Genomic DNA, 22124 nt, shown 5'->3' with positions numbered 1-22124 from the left:
CTGCGTCGTTGATAAAAGTTATTTTTTACAAATATTACTTTCTCAAGTACCTAGACTATGTCCTACTATACATAAACATGAACAAAGGAAGAGAGGACTATATCTAGATGGTGTGCACCTGTTTCTGGCCTAACATCAAGCCAAATAATTTCTTGCTCAGCGATAAGCATGTAAAATAACTTGCAAGCATGACTAGGAACTTACAAACAAAAACTTCTCTAGGGGAAAATACGGTTCTTAATGGCTGCAAAATGACATTAAAATTTAAATGTTACAAGACAATTACATTTGGATGACTAAATATTAATACCCAAATAAATAATAAATGTAGTTTGGAATCAATTAATAAACTATGCCAATATTTTATTTTCTAATGTAAATTCCTACTTTTTAATGCCTTGCTATATAGCAAAATAATATGACCTTAAAGCTACTTTGGGGCAATGATATTTACTCGAGAGTACAATGAATGATGCATGTCCTTCTATGATATTCGAGATTCGTAGAGCATACAATAGTACACAGATAATAATTCACATGCATACACATGCATCATACACAGAGAAGAATTCACACATAACACATTATAAACAAAGAAAAATACACATACATCATACACAAAGAGACATAAAAGAAAAAACAAAACTATTTGTTAGAGATTATTTCATTTTAAAATGTAATTGGTGAGGCACTTTTAAAGTTCAATTTTTATTTTAATTCAACTATAAATATTTTGCTGAAAACTGATTAAAAATTCAACTTTTGGCAGTCTATCACTTACAGTATGATAAAATGATTACCTTCTACTATAAAATTGAAATATGAATATTATTAAGTTATAGGCTTTTATTTGACATAAACAAAAACTCTGTAGAAATATGTCTGGGCCACAGGACTGTCACACTATTTATAATGGCAAAGATATTTTAACATGAAGATTGTCCTAAAATGTACCCTTCCATAGTTTGATTTTCTGCTTTTCCAGTGGGAAAAAATATAGTTTAATTTCTCAGAAACTAATGATAGCATTGAGTGGCATATGGATGTGTTTTTCACTATATTTATCGTGGAAGTCCTCATCTCAGGAAGTATTGTTAATTCTAACACGGTCTCCTTCAATTCTACCTCAGAGAGGTTACACACAGAGCCCAAATGGAAAAAATTTTTTCACTTTAAGGTTACTTTTATATAAATATTGCACTCAAAAATAATAAATATATGACCATCTTCTGAAGAAAATAGCTGCACATAGTTGATAAGTATATAGAACCAAGAAGATTTTCCAAAGAGAAAGTTTACAAATGGCAGAAAGGCAGTCTCCAGGCCAACGCATTTCAATGTGTTGTTTAGGACTCTGTGGTGTCAAGCTACAAACTTATAAACATGATTTTTTAAATGCCTTTGCAAAATGTCCTACTACAATATTTATAGCTCATTATATTCAAAGGATAAAGCAGTGACTTTTAAATCAGTGGCATGAATTATAACTCAGTGCCATGATGGCATGAATAATAATGCAAAAATCAGATTCATAATTTACAAAAATGTTAGTTGATAGATTGAAAAATTGATATTTAAATCAGGCATTTAAAATGTATGAATAAAAATTTTAATCAACATGAAAATATCATTTGGGGGATTAATGTTACAGTTATAAATAGAAACCCATGTATTTTTCACATGTTGCTGCCACTCTCGATATTTACATGACAAAAGTTTAGACAATGCTATGTCATCAGACAAAATCATTTTAGATAAGACAGGATTGTCACCAGCAAAAAACCCATGTTCAAAATATTAACACATTCATCACCAATGATGCCTCCAAGAGAAGTATTATTTCAACTGAGGGTATGTTTGTCTCACAAAAATGTTCTCCCAAATCATACACACACACACACACACACACACACACACACACACACACACACATACACGCACACACACACACGCACACACACGCACGCATGCACGCGCGCGCACGCACGCGAGGGAGAGGAGGGACAGAGAGGAAGAGATGCAAATAATTGTAGATAGATTCTTGGATAGAGTAACACTTATGGTATGAAATTTCAATCATTTATCAATTTTTAGAAAATTTAATGGAGCTTATAGCACACCTTTATAACAGATATATAAAAATGAAAGTAAAGATGGATAAATGTTACAAAACTACAGCAGGGTTAATGTGACTTTCAGTAGGTTTTTACAGAAAAGTTATTCACATAAATGACTCCACACAACAGTGAATGGGAAAATAATGTCTTTCACCCATCAACTTACATTATAAAGGAGCAAGTTCAACGTGCTGACAAATGTCCCATTGTTCTCTCTCACAGAAATAGCAGCTGAGGACCTAAAACAGATTTGAAAGAGAAAAGGCACTGATGAGATTTTAAATTAAAAGTTTTATTTATACCCAGATGCTAGATTTTAGACAATAAACTCTTGAGTTAGCATGACATACTTTTAACTAGGCCTGCAACAGTTGCAGTGTTTAAATCACCAAAATGGCTAGTTATCAAAAAGCAAGGGAGATCAAATAAAGACAGACTGTCATTTATGATCTTTCTATTGATAAGGTCATCTCTTTATTTGACATTACATATATAAGAATTTTTTTCAGGAAAACTCATTTCCTAAGATCTTAAATTTGAGGCAAATAGTATTTCATCAGTTTCACAAAAAAAGTTCTATGAAGTCAGGGATTTGTTCAACTTTTTCATAGTAGAACAAACGGTATATGGTAAATAATAGTAGTTTCGGTTTAATAAGCACTGCATGAATAAATGAACATATTCCTTTGATATGATAGGTGGAGATAGAAGAGGTATGCTTCTCCCTAAACCTTTGTCCTCAGGGCCTTTCCATATCTAATCTTTGCCTTTGTCTGAAGCATATACTACCAGTGTACTATGAAAAACTTCTTTATTTTTTAACTTTGACACAAAAGTAGCTTTCATATTATCGTGTACTAATTTAAACAATAAGTAGAATCTTATAATACGGACACTCAAAATAGAAAGAAAACCTTTTCATTCAGTTATTTAATTTTGTCAAAAATAGTTGACAGGATTAGGTTATTATGTTGTAGACATATTGAGTCTCCATGCATGTATTTTGGAAATATTAAATAAGGATATGGATATATTCCATAGCTCTGATCCTTGTCTAGAATTCCTTGGGCCTGTGCCATGCCGCCCTCTGTGCCCTCCGCAAAAGTCTTAAGGACTCAGAGTCTGAAGCTATAGAAGCCAACAGTGAGAACAAGTGACCAGTGACCAGGCAGAGCCCAGCAGTACAGTGGCCAGTGACCAGGCAGAACCCAGCAGTACAGTGGCCAGTGACCAGGCAGAGCCCAGCAGTACAGTGGCCAGTGACCAGGCAGAGCCCAGCAGTACAGTGGCCAGTGACCAGGCAGAGCCCAGCAGTACAGTGGCCAGGTGTCCTGTGCACAGGAAACACTGCAAACCCACACTTCAGAACTACATAAGCATTCATGGCTTTTGTGCAAAGGAATTAAGAACAATACTAAATATACAGATCATAAATAGATATATTATTAATAGATGATAGGTAGGTGACAGGTATATAGGTAATAGATAATAGATAGATAGTAGATATAATAGTTTGATAATTATTGATAATAGAGGTAATAGTTGAGTCATGCTGTGCTCCATTACATTACGTCCATTAAAAATAAGCAAGCAGAAAGACAATATGAAAAAGCAAGAATAAAACATGAACTCACGAAGCAAGCTGTGTGTTATTAACCAGGTATTCCAATGGATAACTACAACTAAATTTGTAAAGGAGCCCAGGAAGATAGCTGATGACTGTTGGTGGGTCTGGAGTATCAATATATCCAGAAATATTTCCTATCTGTACAGAGGTTGCATTTCCAGAAGCACCGACACCAGGAATTGTGGACACCTGTTAAAAGAGCAGATCAAAATCAGTCATTTGATGTTTTTATATGCAAACATGCAGATACACTTTACATGCTTATAAATCATTATGACAGCATATCTATAATTTTGTTTCAGCTGTAGCTTGCTATAGATTTGAAATTATGCATACTTTATAAAATTTATAAGTGATGGCATGTCTTTAAAGTGAATGGAACTATATGTTTACCAGACATTTGATTCATATTTATTTCATAAAAAAGAAAAAGAACATGTACAAAATCCTACAATTAATTTTTTAAACCTCATTGATAAATCCCAACTTTTTTGGTGACCCACCTGTTAAAAACAAAGACATTATGAAATTTGCAGACAAATGTATGGAACTAGAAAATATAATTCTGAGTTAGATAACCTAGACCAGAAAGACATATATGATATGTACTCCTTCTCCCCTCTCATGGCCCGTTACCCATTTATAACATGGCGTCTTGCTCAGCAAACCCCCTGACTAGTCCACATGTGTTATTTCTCTTTACAGCACATAGGCAGCCTGTTTGCTTTGCATTCCCTCAGCCATGTTCGGAGAGCCTGGCAGATGGGGCCCACCTGGGACTTAAGTACTCTGCTATGTTGTGCATCTTACAAGTAATTTTTGAATAAATAAAAGCAAGTCATAAATTTACTAAGGATTTGACTTTCTGGTGTTTTCTTTGATGGATCATAGAGATTCCTATTTTCAGACAAATTTCAAGGAGACCACGAGCTCCCAGAAGTTACGGAAAATGTTGCTCATATTTATGCTTTTCTTAACACTGCTTAGTTTTGTTTGGTTTCCCAAAACCTGCTAAAACTAAAGAAAATTTACTTAGGAAAATAATGTTTCTGATTCTCATGAAAACAAGAAAGGACAGAGTCATTCATTCACCATGCCAAGTGTCACATAGATATTTCTGAGATAAGTAATATTATTGGTGGCACGCAGAGGAAGGATAGCAGGCTACCAAGAAGAGACTTGATACCCTATGAGCATATACAGGGGAAGGAGGTCCCCCTCAGTCCCAGTCATAGGGGAGGGGACTAAGAGGAAAATGGGAGGGAGGGAGGAATGGGAGGATACAAGAGATGGGATAACCATTGAGATGTAATATGAATAAATTAATAAAATATACTTAAAAACAAAAAATAGATTTTCAATGATAGAATAAACTTTATTCCTGAGCCTAACAGTACACAGGCTAAGGCAAATAGCTAGCTCATACATGAGGCAAAAATCAGTGGAACAAGAACATTTGTCTTACAACTAACCCAGTGATATAGTAATCTATTTACTTTTTCTCATATAGGAGTGTACTACAAGGAGGATCCAAAGCTGGTGACATCCAAGGTAAAGTATGAAAATCAAGAAAGTCCTCGCTTCCTTCCAGCCTGACTTACTAGGTTGAGTTATTTTCTATCCAGCAAGGGAACAGTGACTTCAGTCTATGAGAATGAGGCTTCACTGCCTTATTCATAATAGCCAGAACTTGGAAACAACCTACGTGTCCCTCTATAGAAGAATGGATAAAGAAACTGTGGTACATTTACACTATGGAATACTACTCAGCTATTAAAAACAAGGAATTTCCAAAATTTGTGGACAAATGGATTGAACTAGAAATTGTCATAATGAGTGAGTTCACACAGAAGCAAAAAGAGCTAAATGGTATATACTCACTTATATCGAGACACTAGTCCAAGGTGTACGTCCCCATGAAAAACTGTACTACCAGAATAGTGGGTAAGAGGGGAGGACATCCTATTGAAACTTTAGGTGTGAGAAGCCTGGGAGAAAGAGGAAATGGAAGGATCCAGTGGGTCCTGGAAAACTACAGGCGAGTCTGGGCCCTGGGTCCCTCCGCAAACTGTGGCAACAGCCAAGGAAAAAATAGGCAGTAAAAACCTTGAACCCCTACCCGGACTAGCCAATGGACATTCTCCACTGTTGAGTGGAGAAGGAGATCTAACTTTCACACAAACTCTGGTGCCCCATATTTGAACATGTCCCTTGAACGTGTGGCACTCAGAGGAAAGATAATAGGTCACCAAGGAGAGACTTGATACCGTATGAGCATATTCAGGGGGAGGAGGTCCCCCTCAGACACAGACTTAGGGGAGGGGAGGGGAGTAGGGGGGAAGTGGGAGGAAGGGAGGAATGGGAGGATACATGGGATGGGCTAACAACTGAGATGTAATATGTATAAATTAATAAAAATGTATTTTAAAAAAAAAGAGAGAATGAGGCTTCAAAACACGATACGAGGAAAGAAAATTCTGCTGGTCCCTACCTGCACTCCCTCCACTAGGGAAAAAAGCATGCAATAATCAACTAGCCGCCCTCTCCCTTAGGCCTGCTTCATAACCTCTGTGAACACAACTCAGAGAGATGAATAAACGTTTTTAATAAAAAGAGTCAACAACACACAATCTGCAGGCTTAGAAATGGTCATGGGCACAATATTCTAACTGCCCTTTGGGATAAGATAAAGGAAGAGATTCAAACAAATCTCTTTCCCGTCTTCTAGCCCCCACCAAATTTTAGAAACCATGCCTTTAGAATAATCAAGCCTTCCCTTTTAATCCCTAGCAATAATTTTTGAAGACTGAAAGCCATTTTTCCTTCTTTGCTGCACTAAGCAAGTGTGTGTATTGTACCACTTTTGCTAAGATTTATTGAATAAGATGGTATTGGAGCAGGCTCAATAAAAGATAATACTAGGTAAATGTTAATGTTATTAATGATCCCATCACATATTATTAATTTCAATTAATTTTCATTCCCTGGATTGTTAATTTTTTCTTTAATTCTATTTTTGGTGTTGAGTAAATTAATAAGAGGGTGAATGATATTAATTATAAATTCTCAGTCAGGGTACATATGTGCAAAGCACTACTTTGGCTGTGAAAATAACTGGAAAGGGGTGCTACCGTAATGTTATGGGTAAAATTGAGTATGATAAGCATTTTTAAATGCAAAGGGAAGTCCCACACCATAAAGCTATTGTCCCAAGAAACACTGCCTTCTTTTACAAAGTATCAATGGCCACCAGCCAAGGATGACCTTGAAACAAGAGAGTTCAAGTTCCCCTACCCTATCTCCAGTCAGTCTTACCGAATGAGGTCATCAGGTCTAGATCACAGCAAAAGAACAAAAACTGCTCTTGTGACCTGATGCCTCCATAAAAGCATAAGGAATGCAGCTCGTGGTGAGACGTGTCTGTCAGTGTCAGACTAACAGAACGCTGCTTAGAGTAGCACAGCCCATCACATGGCTCTCCACGGCCCAGCGCCTATCAACACAATCATTATTAGAAGACAGAAGTGCACATTTGGGTGTTCGAACTTCAAACAGGCAAAAGAAAGTGATTTGTTTGGCTTTATTGGAATTTTTTCCTCCGGAAGATAGACTGGGCTCCCACTTGTTTCATGAAATAGGAGTTTGTTTATTTATGACCTTAGGTATAGCACAGGGTTTCACAGCAGTCTTACCACTAAGTTGTTTCCACAACCCTCCAAGGTGCTGAGATTAATGATGAAAATGACCACTGCTGGGAAGGTGTTGTTATTGATGAAGCCCCTGCAGTGGGAATCCCCATGCCTTCCGTTCAGTGCCAGATCTGTTTCAGAATAACCCGAGAAAAGGACCGTGCAGAAATTAATCTTCATCGTAATGGCCTGCACTCCACAGTAGACACTGATGTCTCTTTCAGCTAAAACAGAAAACACATAAAGGCAAAAGTAAGCCACGAAAGCACAGTAGAGAGCAGGGGAGGGACTTGAATGTTCTCTGCTTTATTTAGCATCTCTGTTGTCTAACTCATTTCCAGTCTTGATCCAATGAGCGAGTCATTAAGAAAAGTAGCTGAAAAAAAGTAGCCATAGACTTAGTTATCTAAGAGGAGATTTTTGACATATTACAAGTCACCTCTGTCTCCTTGAGCCTGCTGTTCAGAGGACATGCATAAAATGTCAGTCCAGGGCTGTTGAATGACAAGAGAATTGAGTGGGGAAAATAAGGTTACCGGGGAAATTTGGAACTAGAGTGAGTGAATTATTCAGATTGCCTGTCTAGAGTGAAGCAGTACAGATGATGCGTTTTCTCAAGAGAAAGGAAGAAGTTAAAAGCTGCCCTCCACCAAATTACTCAGTGCATTGTTATTTGGTAACTCATCCTATCTAAGACATAAAAACAAAGGTCGTCTTAAACAGGCCCATTTTACTTAGCATATAGTAAATTGTATTAGAGAAATAATATGAAAAATAATGTGCTGATGATATGTTGTACAAAATGCATAGCTTGCTTCAAGGAAAATTCTGTCAGTGATTATGCATACGTTACCTGGGCACAGACAAGCAAAGCATAACACGCATGGTTCTCCATGCCTCTGTGAGTCATCAGGAAATACTCTAGACATGAGCACATGCAAAAACACAGAGATAAGGGGTGGGGAGGGAGGGAGAGAGGGAAGGAGGGAGGAAGGGAGGAAGAGAAGGAGGGACAGAGGGAGGGACAGAGGGAGGGAAGGAAGGAAGGACGGAAGGAAAAAGGAAGGGAGGGGGGAAGGGAGAGGGAAATTTTTCATATCTCTAGATACTTTCCTACAAATAATAATAAATTTAAAAAAACCCAAATGCATAGCCAGGCAGTGGTGGCACATGTCTTTAATCCCAGCACTCGGAAGGCAGAGGCAGGAGGATCACTGTGAGTTTGAGGCTAGCCTGTCTCGAGAAACCAAAGAAGAAGAAGGAGGAGGAGGAGGAAGAGGAGGAAAGAAAGAAAGAAAGAAAGAAAGAAAGAAAGAAAGAAAGAAAAGAAAAGAAAAAGGAGAGTTCAACAGATAAGTCATTCCTAGCAGCGGGTTTTACTTTTACTGGGCTGGGTCCCAAAAAACAATATAGTAACGTCCTCATTTCTCTGGCTTTAGAATTTATTAGAAAATGGGATTACTACAAATTTAATTAGTTGAGTGGTGATGAGGTCACCACAGTAGAGTGAGCTCCAGTTGAAGATGACTGATGCAATTGGAAGCCTGAGGGAGACCATGAGCTGATGGCAGAAGAGTGGGACAATGTGCCTAAAATCCAAGGCACACAAGACTGTCTGAGTATCAGCCCCAGGCTAAAGAGGGACGGGAAAGAATGCTTTACAGACTCTTGAAGGGAATCGACCCTGACGCTGGCCTTGTGAGACAATATGTGCCCATCGTATTAAGTCAGTTTCTCGGTGGTGCTTTGTCATATCAGTGCTAGGATGGAGTACAGTACATCCACCACTTGTAACATGGTTTCTCAGTAAGACTAAGAATCAAAGCAGGCACCAAATTTACACAACGTGGAAACAAACAGGAGATGATTGTACCACTTAGATAAATCACCTTGATTGTTTAAAATAAAAACTAAACAAGTAGAGCAAGGTGGCACATGCCTGTAATCCCAGTACTCAGGGAGGCAGAAACCCTGTCTTAAAAAACAAAAAGAAATAAACAAACAAACTAACTAAACTAAACTAAATAAAATAGTTCTGACATGTAGTATGGAACACTCATCTAAGAAATATATAAACTCATTCAAGATATTTAGCAAAAGTTAATTTGCTTCAATACCTCAAATCTTAATAATGTCAACAGATATTTTTGAAATATGATTTGTTATACTTTTAACTAGTAAAAAAAAGCAGACATGATAAATTGACTCACAGAAATATTAGACAGGGTATGAATAGGATGATAGAGAAAGCCAGAACAGCCCAGATGCACCCATTAAGAACAGCTTCCTGCTTGGGTGACTGTTCAGGCAGTAAACTGTCTCAGTCATTTTTTTCATTTTGGAAGCTGCTAACCTGCACTCTGAGTTTACTCAAGTATTTAAGGCACTCAGAGGAAGGACAGCAGGTTACCAAGAAGAGACTTGATACCCAATGAGCATATACAGGGGGAGGTAATCCCCCTCAGGAACAGTCATAGGGGAGGGGAATAAGGGGAAAATGAGAGGGAGGGAAGAATGGGAGGAGACAAGGGATGGGATAACCATTGAGATGTAACAAGAATAAATTAATAAAAAAAAAGGAAAAAAAAGTTTTATCCCTTCTCAAGTCTCTGATGGGTTTGAAGACCAGATAGTTTAGTCTTTCAACTAAGCTTAGTAGCTTAGGGGTTAACCTACTAAGATGTTTTTAGATCAAGATAGATGTTTTAAGTTAATAGAAATGAGATATGATAGATAATAATCTGCATTCAGAAATTTAGACCCAACAAGATAGGATTACTTCAAGTTTGTCAAATACAAATACCCAAACACTATGAATATAACATTTATATAATTCCTGATTGTCTAGTGGTTCTTCCTGCTTTATGTAGTTTATTTTACCCAGGTGTAATAATATAAATGTATATGTTAAAAAGAAACATAATTTTAAAAATATTTTTTAAAAAAGAACGGCTTCCTGAAGAAGATGGCACTGAGCTTAGTTTTGAAGGAGTTAATGAAAAATTAAAGAATGAAAAATATATAAAACCAGAGATACAGTGTGAACAAAGAAAGAAATTCTGAATGTTTGGGATGCAAGCGGTTCCATTTTTATCATGATTTTAAAAGACAAAGAAAAAAACGTCAGGAAGTTTAGGCCATATGGCAAGCACAGTTAAGATGTGGGCAACCTTTACATATAAAATGTCAGTCTCTTTACCACAACACAATGTCTTCCTAAGAGTTAAGTGGGATCTTCAACTATTAGTGAGTTCATTAAGAGTTTGCTTTCTGCTCAGTGAACATTACTTGATACATAGAAATGTACTAAGAGAAGCAATCATTGATGTACATGTCCAAAGAGGCAAATTTCCTGTCCTTGACTTAAGGCAGCCAGTCTTCAATGTCAGCTCCTCTTGTTTGAGGGGATTAATTGCTGCTTAGAATTCACCTTGGCAGATGGAAATGGTTTCTGTGTCCAGATGGAAGCCTGGTTCCATTTTTCTGCTTTACTGCCGAAGCCTTGTAACCCTGCAGCGAAGCTGAATTCACTACAAGCTGATTCCACTTGAAGATATGGTAACAAATTAAAGGACTTTTGCTGAGGAAGAAAGGAGATCTGCTCAAATCCATTCTGGCACAGTTTCCTAAAGACTTTTCACTGTCCCTCAAAGAAACACATTTTTCTTTTTTTTTTTTCTTTTTTTCTCTGGTTGTAGATACTAAAGATATCTATTCAGCTCAACTTTACCATTTGGGAAACTTTGAGAGGGGGAAAAATGATACTTCAAGTCACCAAAGGACAGTTACTGCCAACTCTAGAGTTGCTCTTCCAGCTGTTAATAATACTTGTTTTCAATAACTAGACATCTTGGAAGCTTTGCTGCTGGTGACTAGCCTGGATGACATTCCTTTGCATGATACTTGAGTATCAACCCAATGGGTGTGCAATAATCACAAGAACAAAGCAGTGATGGTCCCTATGAGACGACTTCTTATGTTTTCTGCTGAGAGTGTTCAAGCCACAGACCTGCTTACATAGTCTGTGTGCAGTTACAGTGTCAACAAGCCAGTGTTTTTAATTGATATCTTAAACAAGCTAAGCTTCTCTTTTAAAAATTGAAAGTATATTAATAAATCAAACTGGTGAAAACAATGCTTCATATTCCTTTCACCTATCATTGTGGCCATGCCTTAGCCTGATATAGATTTACTCAAGTCATGCAAAGTATGAGTGTCCCATCACTCTGCCAACCACCTAATACCTTATGTATGAAAAGAAATGTATCTTGATTGGGAGTTCATAGACTACACTTAACATGTGAACATAGTTAAAGACATGATGGACATCATACATAAAATGATACTACACAATTTCTTTCCCTCAAGTAAAATCCCATTCCTTGAAAAATGTAATTGACTTTTGTCTCTAGACAGCATTTACTAGCAACATGTTTGTAGGCATCATTTATATGTTTAATACGTAGAGCTGCCTTTGTTCTTTTTCTCTCAACAATTCATAGTCAATTTGTGTCAAGCCAGCAGCATACAGATGAAGCCACAAATTCTGAGCTTGTGACATCCCTGTCTCCTTTTCATCTCATCTTAGTATTTTTAATTTGAAGACCTACATCACTTTTTAGGGCCATTCGGAAGTCTTAACATTGTCAAATTATATTCCTGAATTATAAGAACATGGATCAAGGCAATTAATTAAATCATCTATATGTTTGTATCTTCTGATGCTGAAACAGAAATACCCTAAAACCTCACTGCAAGTCTACACTAATCACTCCAGTGCAGTGGTTCAAAGTGCTCATCTGAGAACATAAGCACATGAGGTGAAGTTCTTGAAGTCAGTCTTTACCATGTTTTTAAGTTGTAAGATACCTAAGAGTTGAACCCAAAAGCCGGTGCCATCTCTTTTGTTCTAGAACAGAGGCTATTAGCCTTCTTGTATTGAAACTAAATGCTACCTTGTATCATTAAAAAATTCAAAAGTATATGTGTTATACACTTATTAGGTCTCAGTCTTCATGACAGAGTGATGATGGTTTACTACTTGAAGAAGCTTGCAGATTGCAGCTGAGTAATAAAGAAAATGAAAAAAAAAAAAAAACCTAACAGTCACTTACCACATGGCCTAGTGATATGGAAGCCCTCTGTCAACATCACCTACCACTACCACCTGTCTTGGTAAAGTAGGTGTGTTTGGAAAGAGACTGACAGTAAAATGTGAAATAATTTTAGCTGTCTGAGGTTCAGAAGAAACTGCTTAGTTGATGGCATGAAGAGCAGTGGGTGTCAATCACCATAGTTTGGGTTTTGCCAGGGAGGGCTGCGGGGGGAGGGGGCAGGGGGGTAGGTGATAGCAAGTGAATTGTTCCCTGAGATAAAGGATCAAAGGAAAACAAATGGATAAGATTAGTTCTTGGTAGGCTGGGATCTGTATGGGACACTCACAAGGGACAACAGTTAGTCAAAGAAAAAAGGACAATGATGATCAGATGGGAAAGAGCAAAATCAATAATTTATAAACAGTTCTCTCAGCCAGGCATGGTGGCGCACGCCTTTAATCCCAGCACTCGGAAGGCAGAGGCAGGTGGATCTTTGTGAGTTCAAGGCCAGCTTGGTCTACAAAGTGAGTCTAGGATAGTCAAGGCTACACAGAGAAACCCTGTTTCGAAAAACGAAAAGAATTAAAAATTTTTTAAAAATAAACTGTTCTCTCTATAAACAGTGAGTTACACTGATAGCTGTAACTACTCAGGAGAACATTCAGGTAAAAAGGAAAAATAAACTAATAACAGGAAAGGCAGCATCAAAGCTGTCCTTTGGCATGACTACCTAGTTTCCCTGGTTCTCGTGGGCCCTGCTCTATATTGCTTGAAGAATGAGGCCATAAAATCACTGTTATATTATTTGTGAGTGGATATTTACTTTTCCATTAAATTATAAGCTTATCAAAAGTTGCAGTTTTCCCCCCAGAGTGCCCAGCAACACTAGCAAATGTTTATCTTATGTATTTTCTGAAATGCTCTCACAAATAGCACTCGTAGCTTCGAAGTATTTAATATGAGGTTCTAAGTTTCACGGATGAAGAAAATATATGGCAACAGATAGATTCACCTTGACTCTGTATCACATTTCTGTCTCAGACAGATGACTGAGAATGTCTCTGCCTTCATAGTTTCAGTGAGCACCAGTAACCTTATTGGGAGCTATTATTTGACTTCACATTGAAGAATTTAAACAGTATAAAATTCATACGGTCTTGATATTTGTTAATGTATTGTTATTTATTGTTTTGGTTAGTTTTGGTAATTTGTTATCTTATATCATTCCTAGTAATTTTAAAATCATTTTCTCTTCCCGTTGACATATTTGCTGAATGTGTCATCATTAACAGCAGCAAGCCTTAGGTGGCTACTTTGGCTGTAGACTGCACCTCACGTGGTACCTTCAATCCAAAAAGCCAGCAAGCCCATCAGGCGTTCACAGAGTGTCACCTCTTACACTTTATGGAAGAAGTGAATTACCGAGGAACCTCATTAAAATACAGATTCTGCTTCAGTAGATTGTAAGTGGGGCCTGAATTTCTCACACCTCTTACAAGTTGCTGGGTGAGGCTTATGTGATAAGTCTCTCAGTCAATTCAGTTGCTAAGATACAGGGCTAATTATTTTGATTGGGCAGAAGCTCTTAGGATCATTTCATTTGGGGGAACTAAGCATTCCCATCAAACATGTATGGGTAGGATGTACAGGTGTACAAGAGGGAATTTTCAAATATAAAAGCAATAAGGGAGAGAGAATATATATATACTCACACATGTATGTATGTATGTATGTATGTATGTATGTATGTATGTACATATGTGTAAGCATAACTCTCTTCTTAGTCCAAGGAGACCTCTTTTTGAATCTGAATAAAACCAAACAGAAGTGTCTTGGGCTGCCCCTGCTTTAATACACTGGTAACAACTTATGTGACGAAACTGAAAAAGGGACTAGTCTCCTTCTCTTATCTTTATGCCCCATTCCACAAACCACTTCAGAACACTCTTGTGCCAAGTGGAGTGGTGCTTTCAGAAGTGGTGCTTTTAGGAAAGATACTGCATCGTGGTCAAGGGACTGAGGAGAACAATCTACCCCCTGCCCATGGGGAATTCTGGAATGGTAGGAGATGTGCAACAGGTCAAGTGGAAGCAGATAGAGGCTCTCTATGCTTCAGATGCAAGGATCACGTGAACCAAATCACATTTATGTTCACAGGCTGATGTGCATGCACTTATTGGTACAAGTTGATAGCATAAGCAAAAGTCAGTTGACTGAGGAAGAAGAAATGTTTTCTGCACAATAAAGAACTCTTTAGAGTTTCCTAGAACAATTCAACTAGAAATCGCAGACCTCCTGGACTGCAATAAGTACTCTAACGCTAACTTGTGCCTTCATCACAGGCTATAAGATTACTTTATGTACCATTTGTTTTCCTTCTATTCCTTAAAGTAGTGGGTTTCCGTACTATCCCGGTTACAAATTACCTAGAGAACAGATGTGTGTGTTTCTTCAATTCATTTTTAAGGTTATATTTCCTTTCACAAAGTTTTTATACAAGAATGAGGCTTTGGTACTAAAGCAGCAAGAAGTCCTTAAGGGGTATTGATATTTCATCTACGCAAAATACCAGCAGCTGACGAAGAATTTAAAGTGGATTAGGGATTCAAGTTCCCTCTCTATATTGAACAGGTTTCTCACCACCTTATTTTTTCATGGCAACATCTGTTTCTCGTTAGCAAATACAAGCTGCTATTTCCTGGGCTTTCGGATAGTCATGCGGAGTCTGAAGCAAACTTTGAAGACTTATAATCACATTTGCTGCTGTACTTTGGAACCAAAGGAGTCTGATAAATGTTGGAAGGCAGAAAAAGGAAGGGAGGGGGCATAGGTTTTACCTGTACAAAAGCGCAATTTTCTTGTAGTAAATAATAATTTTGCTGTTTAAAGGGGGGGGGTGCCTGAATTATTCAGTCGCTGCTCTTGCTGACTAATTGAGCTTTTCTCCACGATGCTTCATCACTATCGATTAATAAGTATGTGCCCAGTATCCAATGCCTACCTCAGTTCATCAGCCTCATCTGTTTAATAATTATGGTTACAGGAACAGAGCAGGAAGAGGACATCCTACTGAAATACGGGAGATGAAAATACTGCCCCAAGTAGGAAGGCAGGAAAACTGACCTTTTTAGAAATCTTCATTGAAGGCCAAACACGTTGCCTGCAGTTACAATTCTACTACCTGCTCCTGGGGAATGCAGCAACGCAACAGCTGAGCAAAGCCAAGCACAAAATGAACTAATTGATTCTCTCCACTGAATGAGTGAGTCTCCATCTTATTTTCTGCAGAGCACTCGGGTTCATTGAAATGTTTGAGACACATTACCAGACAGAGAAAAATAAATGTTTCGTTAGTGACCAAATCCTGAAAAGGCTAAACAAATATACTCACCATATGGCCTTTTGATTATTTAATGAGGGCATACTTTTATGTCTGCCTCTTTGTCCTAACATCATCTTTTAAACTTGATATCCAACGGTCAATGGAGGGCAAGGGCTTCAACAGGTGATAGAAAGTGTCCTGGCTTTATATCATAGTTGAGTGCTAACCTGACAATAATAGAAAAAAATCTAGTTCTGTTTTTCTTATACAAAGTGAGTTTTAAAAGGGCCTCTGCTTATTGGTTGTGAGAAATAAAATAGGAATATACCCAACACTCAATATATGAAACCTATTATTGTTATTAGTGTTATTTTCAATAGATTGTCGAGTTAAAATTTATGAAACTCTGATTTGCTCAGGATTTCTGATAATCATTTAGTTAAGTCTAGGATAGTGCCAGAAGATAAATGTCCCGGTCCCCAGTGGTCACTCTGATTATGCCTTTATCATTAAAAGCTTCTTCCCAAGGCTTCCACTCCTTTCTAAAGTTAGAGGCTTACTCCAAAAGGTACCCCCCAATCTCAAAGGCCAGTGCTTTCATCTGTAGGCTTAGCCTGCCCAAATATAACTTTTAGAACCTGAAAGTCATCTGTGGGTTTAGTTTGAGACGTGCGCAAGTATCATCTCAGTGGCTCGGGAGTCTGTTCCTTGTCATTAGCTAGGGTAGCAAAGAGTTCACTACTCTTAAAATTAGACGGTATTTCTTTAAATTTAAACAAATTGGGACCCTGGTGGTTGTCTTGGCTCAAGAATAAATGCCATGGAAATTAGAGAAAATAACTCCAATGTTCTGAAACAGCAGAGGTCAGATAGGGCGAGACGGTAATTGCCAGCTTTATTAGCATTGCTTTGCATTTAGATAGTCCTCCTCTTTAGCCAGATTCATTCCTATTCCATCTCAGTGCTTAGAATCCCAGTAGATCCTGGAGCTCCCTATGACCCCAGGAAGGACTCTGATGTGGAAAAGAAATGGAAAGTCAAAGGGCAATGAGCAATTAACTTGTAGGCTCTATTTGCTCACTCTGTTCTTTCTCGGCAAACAACCTGCAAAGCAGGAAAGAATATGGAGTAATGCTCATAAAAACCTAAAGCCACTCCTGAGACTTCTACTTTATTTGCCTTTTAGGAGGTTTTGTTCCTTTAATACAAATTTTAAAGTTTAACCGTGGGTATGTGTGGGTGACTGCATATGAGTATGTATGCTTGGAAAGATCTGATGTTTGTCACCCATGACAGCGTTAGCATTTGTAAGATTAAAACAAGAAGAAGTTTAATCAGTTCCTCTCTGTTGAAAATCAGGGTCTTTTCCATCCTCACTGTTTTTAGAGGATTTACTTTAGGTAACTTAAGATTGTGAGTATTATCTGTCTTCTTTGAAATGTATGCAAATTCTTTAGAAAAAGTAGCTAGCACTTGGCTGAACTTTATGAGGTCGGAGTCTCTTGTGTGTGTGTAAGCATCACCTGTCAATAAAAAGCTAATGACCTATAGCTGAGGCAGAAAATAGAAAGTAGGACATGCAGCAGTCAGAAAGGATTATGGGATAGAGCTAGGCATACAAGATTCCAGCTGGAAAGACGTGAGGAGAATGGACACATGGTACCTAAGCCCGGGTAACCAGCCATATGGCAGAATATGATTAATATAAATGGGCTGTTAACTTATAAACTAGTTGGATAAAATCCTTCCTCTATGGCTGAGGTATTTGCAAAAAAAAATTGAGTGTTATGAGTCATTATTGTAGGAGGGAGGAAAAACCTCCTACAACACCTTTATGGCCCAGGGAGTTCATTACACGACAAAAGAGGCAATACCACCTGTATTTCCTTAACCCTGTGAGAAGAGGAAGATTTACTTTTAGTGTAAACTTTGCTTTAAATAGCAAGGCTACTCCTGTTATAAACTTTTCTATAAACTAACACAAGCAGCCATGCCAAGGACCAAGTAAAGTTAGGATACATGACTAAGAGTGCAGAAATTCTTTAGTCTTTCACTTTACATGCCATTGTCTTAGTACACACAACAAGGAGAGATAGATGCTTATTTGGTGCCAAGTGTGTTTTTCTTCTTTACTATATAGGCACAGAGGAGATTTAGACAAGGAGATTCTATTTTCAGTGACAGTTTCCCAACTCACGATTGTTGTGTCTAATAAAATAAAGGACTCTGGAAGAAACCAGGAATGCAGGTCACTCAATATTAATCACAAATATACATTACATGCATTTGTATTGTGCATATGCAAACTTGGGTCATTGTGTGTAGAGACTGCAACACAATGTGTTTGGAGTGAGGTAAAGGATCCCACAAGTACTCAAACTGATTTTGTTGTAAGCTATCAGTACATACTACTAACTATTATAAATGTAGGTTTTAACATAGTTCTTCATCTTATACCATAGGACAAATAGAATGTTTTCCTGTCCTAGTTACTTTGTGGCCAATCAACACATTTTATTCCACTTATAGAAAAAGAAAGGGTGTGGAGTGTGTGTGTGGGGGGTAGGGGGGGAACAGTGGGAAGTATCTGGGAGGAGTTGGGGGAGGAGCAAGCATGATCAGAATACAGTGTATGAAAATTTTTTATAAAAAAATGTTTACAGGGGAAGATATATAAGCACGGAAGGATGAGGAGGGGAAGGAGGAAGATGAGGAGGGGGAAGGAGGAGGAGGAGAAGCACAGAATTACATCAGCCTGATGATCCATGCTGAACAATCTTTTGGAGAAGTGAGCCAGCTCCCTTACCTACACAAGCAAGGCCTGTCTACACTGCCCTACCTAGCCCTCTGCTCTCAGCTCTCAGGAAAGTTACCTCCCACTGCCTGCTTTGGGGGACACAATCAGTGCCTCTGCCCTTCTCTGAGTTTTTATTTCCCCTTCTCTCCTAAATAAGAGAACCAGCTCTTACACTCACAGGGCTGCATCTCCAACCTATACCTTTCTATACACTTTTCTCCATTAACAGGAGCCTTTTTACAAACCTGACATATTTATGCTCAGCCCCATTTCCTGTTCACAGACCAAGCAGACATTCAGTTTTAATACAGCTGTCCTCACTTTTGACATGCCTTCTCAGACCCAGGTCTGTACTTCCTTCTAGGAGAGAGCTGATGTCCCTGTCCATTCTCCAGAAAGTTCCCCTAAACCCTTAATTCCAAATCCCAACTTTCTTTTTAAAGTACAGAATATTTTATTTTCCACATTACTCAACAGCATCGACACCAGTTGCCCATGGGCGAAGCATCATCTACCCTTTCTTTTCTCTCCCAAATCAAATCAATCTCACCCTCTGCTAAGTCCAACACAAACATTTCTCTTAACAAAGCTGTCTCCTTTTATTATTCCCACTGCCAGTAGCTTCATAATCTTTCTTTCTGCCCATAGATTCTTCTAACTTGACTTTTACTTTTCCAAGCAACATGTCTTTCACAAAACAAAACAGACACTATAACACCTATCAAAAACCATGTGTTTGCCTACAAAATAAAGTAAGAACATTTCCCTTACACAATATAACAGAGAGCATTCTTGCCACAACAACTGAACATAATTTATTCAAAACTGCATCTCTAATTAATTCACACGGTTTGCAAGAAGAGCATTTTTAAAGTTATTTCCATTTGGTATGCATACCAAAGCATGAAAATTAAGTTTCCTTTTAAATAACCCAGAAATAGAGTAGAAAGGAGATAGGAGACAAAAATGATAAATGTTCATAGTAAATAAATCTGCATGAGAGGGATTTTTTAAACTAATTTTACTGATTTGTATATTTCAAATTACCCATTCTAAATATTTTTTAAAGCAGAACTTATTTGTGGCACTCGGTTCTGTTAAAGCCTGGTGTTTACACACTCTACAGATTCACCTTTGAGCATTTGCCATGATGACCTCGCCTCACAGGTGAAGAGTACAACCATAGGTCTGAGTTTATGAAACCATTTGGCCATCTCCAGTCATGATTCTGATGCAAACCTCTCATTTCAACAAATGAATCTACCTCCTGCTTGCCCTGTATCAAGTTTATTGTTATCACATCTTCCAAAACTGGAAATTTGGCAAGTATGCAAATGCTGGCCAAAGATCTAACAGTTCACCCGGTGGACTTGGGAAAACATTTTTCTGATTCCCTCTTCTTAACTTCGTAAATATGGAGCGAAGATAATTCAACACTAGCAAATGGAGAATGACACTCACATAAGGTATAGAGTACCTCATCTGGTAAATATTGGTTTACTAGCCCGTAGGGTTTGTCCATTAATATGGCCAAAATGTCACAACTATTATCTTGACAGGTTTTTGTAAAAATCATTCAAAAGGTGACCTGTGTGACTTAGATGGTGACAAATATTTCACTGAAATAGTATTTTGCAAGTGTCACACAATATTCCATAATTATTTTATTAAATATGACTTTCAAATAAATATATTCACATATAAAGACAGTGTTAAAGGTCTGAATTAAGTTGAGGAAAAAAAGTCATCAATTAGGCAAATATTTTTTGAGGAAATTAGACTCTCACAATTTATTGTCCACTGGCCAATATTTTTTCACATTTTTGAACAGCCACCATGATATTATTAACTTTGATGACCACTCTGTATGTTAATGTAGATAAAATTAAAATTCCAGAGAAATGCTTTGATCTCATTTTCCATCTCTTAATGTTCACTTAATGTACGGGGGATAGACCTCATTTTCTATATGCACTTAAATGATTGACTACTCTCACATAACTGCTTTTTCCAGAGAAAGTAGACAGTAGATGAGGCTGAGACTCACCAGGAAATCTGCTGTGGAGGTTGGCATCGCAGTTGTAACTGTTGAACTGAGCAGACCCTGGAAGAACTCTAATCGCTAGAAGGAGCAGCAACCATATCTGTTCCATGGCAAAAACCTAGCAAAGAGTAAAGCATGTAAACATCACCAGTGTCACTCTTTTGACCTCACACCTTTTGTGGCATAAACAACTCGTAGCTGTATAGTCAAAGCCTGGGGACCATAAAAAGTAAGTGAGGTCAGAGATCTTTGGATACAATACCTCAAATTGTTTTAATTCCTTGACTTCAGTTTCATGATGGTAAAAATGTTAGGCTTTTGTACTAGAATAACTGATGGTAAATTACATGAAGCATGAAAAAGAAAAGCGATTGTTGTAAATAGAATAAACTCAACCCAATATCTACCCAGTTCACCCAGCACAGCTAAACAGACTAACACACTTAGAGGCTGCAGTATATGTATAACACAAGCGCACCAAGTCTGCAGTATTCAAGCATTCAATGTTGTATTCAGAGAACATTATCAATGCTCAAATAACATCAGAAATTTCTTTCTTTCAACAAAGCAATTCTAGACTATTGTATTGTCTCAGGAATCAATGGTTTGTACAATAATTTCTTAAGAAACACTGGACTCTAGCAAGAGATTGGGGAAGCAGTATATGTATGAATAACACTGTAGTTGTTCCAGTGAATGACGGTTTCTTAATGGGATATGAAGACAAGAATAGCTTTGCACAAAAAACACCCAATTCCTAGGATAAAGTAAAGGAAGTTGTTCTGTAAGATGCCAATGTGGGTTTGAAAAAATAAATGAGCATTGACTGGATGTTCAATAATATTTTCTTGGATGAGCTTTTATTGGCCTGATGAAGTTAAAATGGCTTCCAGAAATGTTCAATTTATTCCCACAATATAGTTTGTACACAGAAAGACAAAACATCATTTCAGTTAGTGGTTTGGATCTACAAGTAAATGGCACACACACACACAAAAAAAATGTATAAATGTTTACTCAATCCGTGCATTTTAAAAGCTTGGGCTTTGGGGGTAAAAATGATGATTTAGCTGCCCTTAAAGATCTGGCTTATATGATTAATTAAGTCTTCAGTAAAAGGAAGGAAATGTCTCTCTCTTTGGAATCATCATTTTAGAATGAAAAGTTTATGGTGAACAGAGTCACCTTGGTGAGGATGTGGGAAAGGAAGGTAAGATTTTATTCTCAAAAATAGACTGGAAAAAAATAATTCAACAGGAGCATCCTTCCTTTGGTGTTATACCACATCTCAGTCACAAACCCTCATGACTTTAGTGAGAACAACAGTCTATCTGATTACTTCTAATCCCTTGGGACGTGCTGTAAGCAAAGGGCTTACACCCTGGGTTTTGCTGGCCACATCTACATCAACAAGGTCTAGGTTCCTCAAGAT

The 22124-nt window shown here is 37.7% G+C and overlaps 1 protein-coding gene across 1 annotated transcript in view; it reads right to left on the bottom strand.

Moving 5' to 3' along the window:
* Positions 1-20801, bottom strand: part of ZPLD1 (zona pellucida like domain containing 1) — a gene marked incomplete at both ends in the record, with an annotated part of 36556 nt that extends 15755 nt beyond the window's left edge. The window contains 4 exons of the mRNA XM_084801557.1: positions 2284-2356; positions 3752-3933; positions 7437-7657; positions 20696-20801. Coding sequence (XP_084657683.1) covers positions 2284-2356; positions 3752-3933; positions 7437-7657; positions 20696-20801 — 582 coding nt within the window. The remainder of the gene's footprint in view (positions 1-2283; positions 2357-3751; positions 3934-7436; positions 7658-20695) is intronic.
* Between the last annotated feature and the right edge of the window lie 1323 nt (positions 20802-22124).

Source organism: Acomys minous, assembly GCF_964271855.1.
Source record: "Acomys minous genome assembly, chromosome: 11".
In the NCBI taxonomy this organism is placed as follows: Eukaryota; Metazoa; Chordata; class Mammalia; order Rodentia; family Muridae; genus Acomys; species Acomys minous.
The sequence above is the reverse complement of the archived record's forward strand: the minus strand, read 5'-3'. Positions and strand labels throughout refer to the sequence as shown.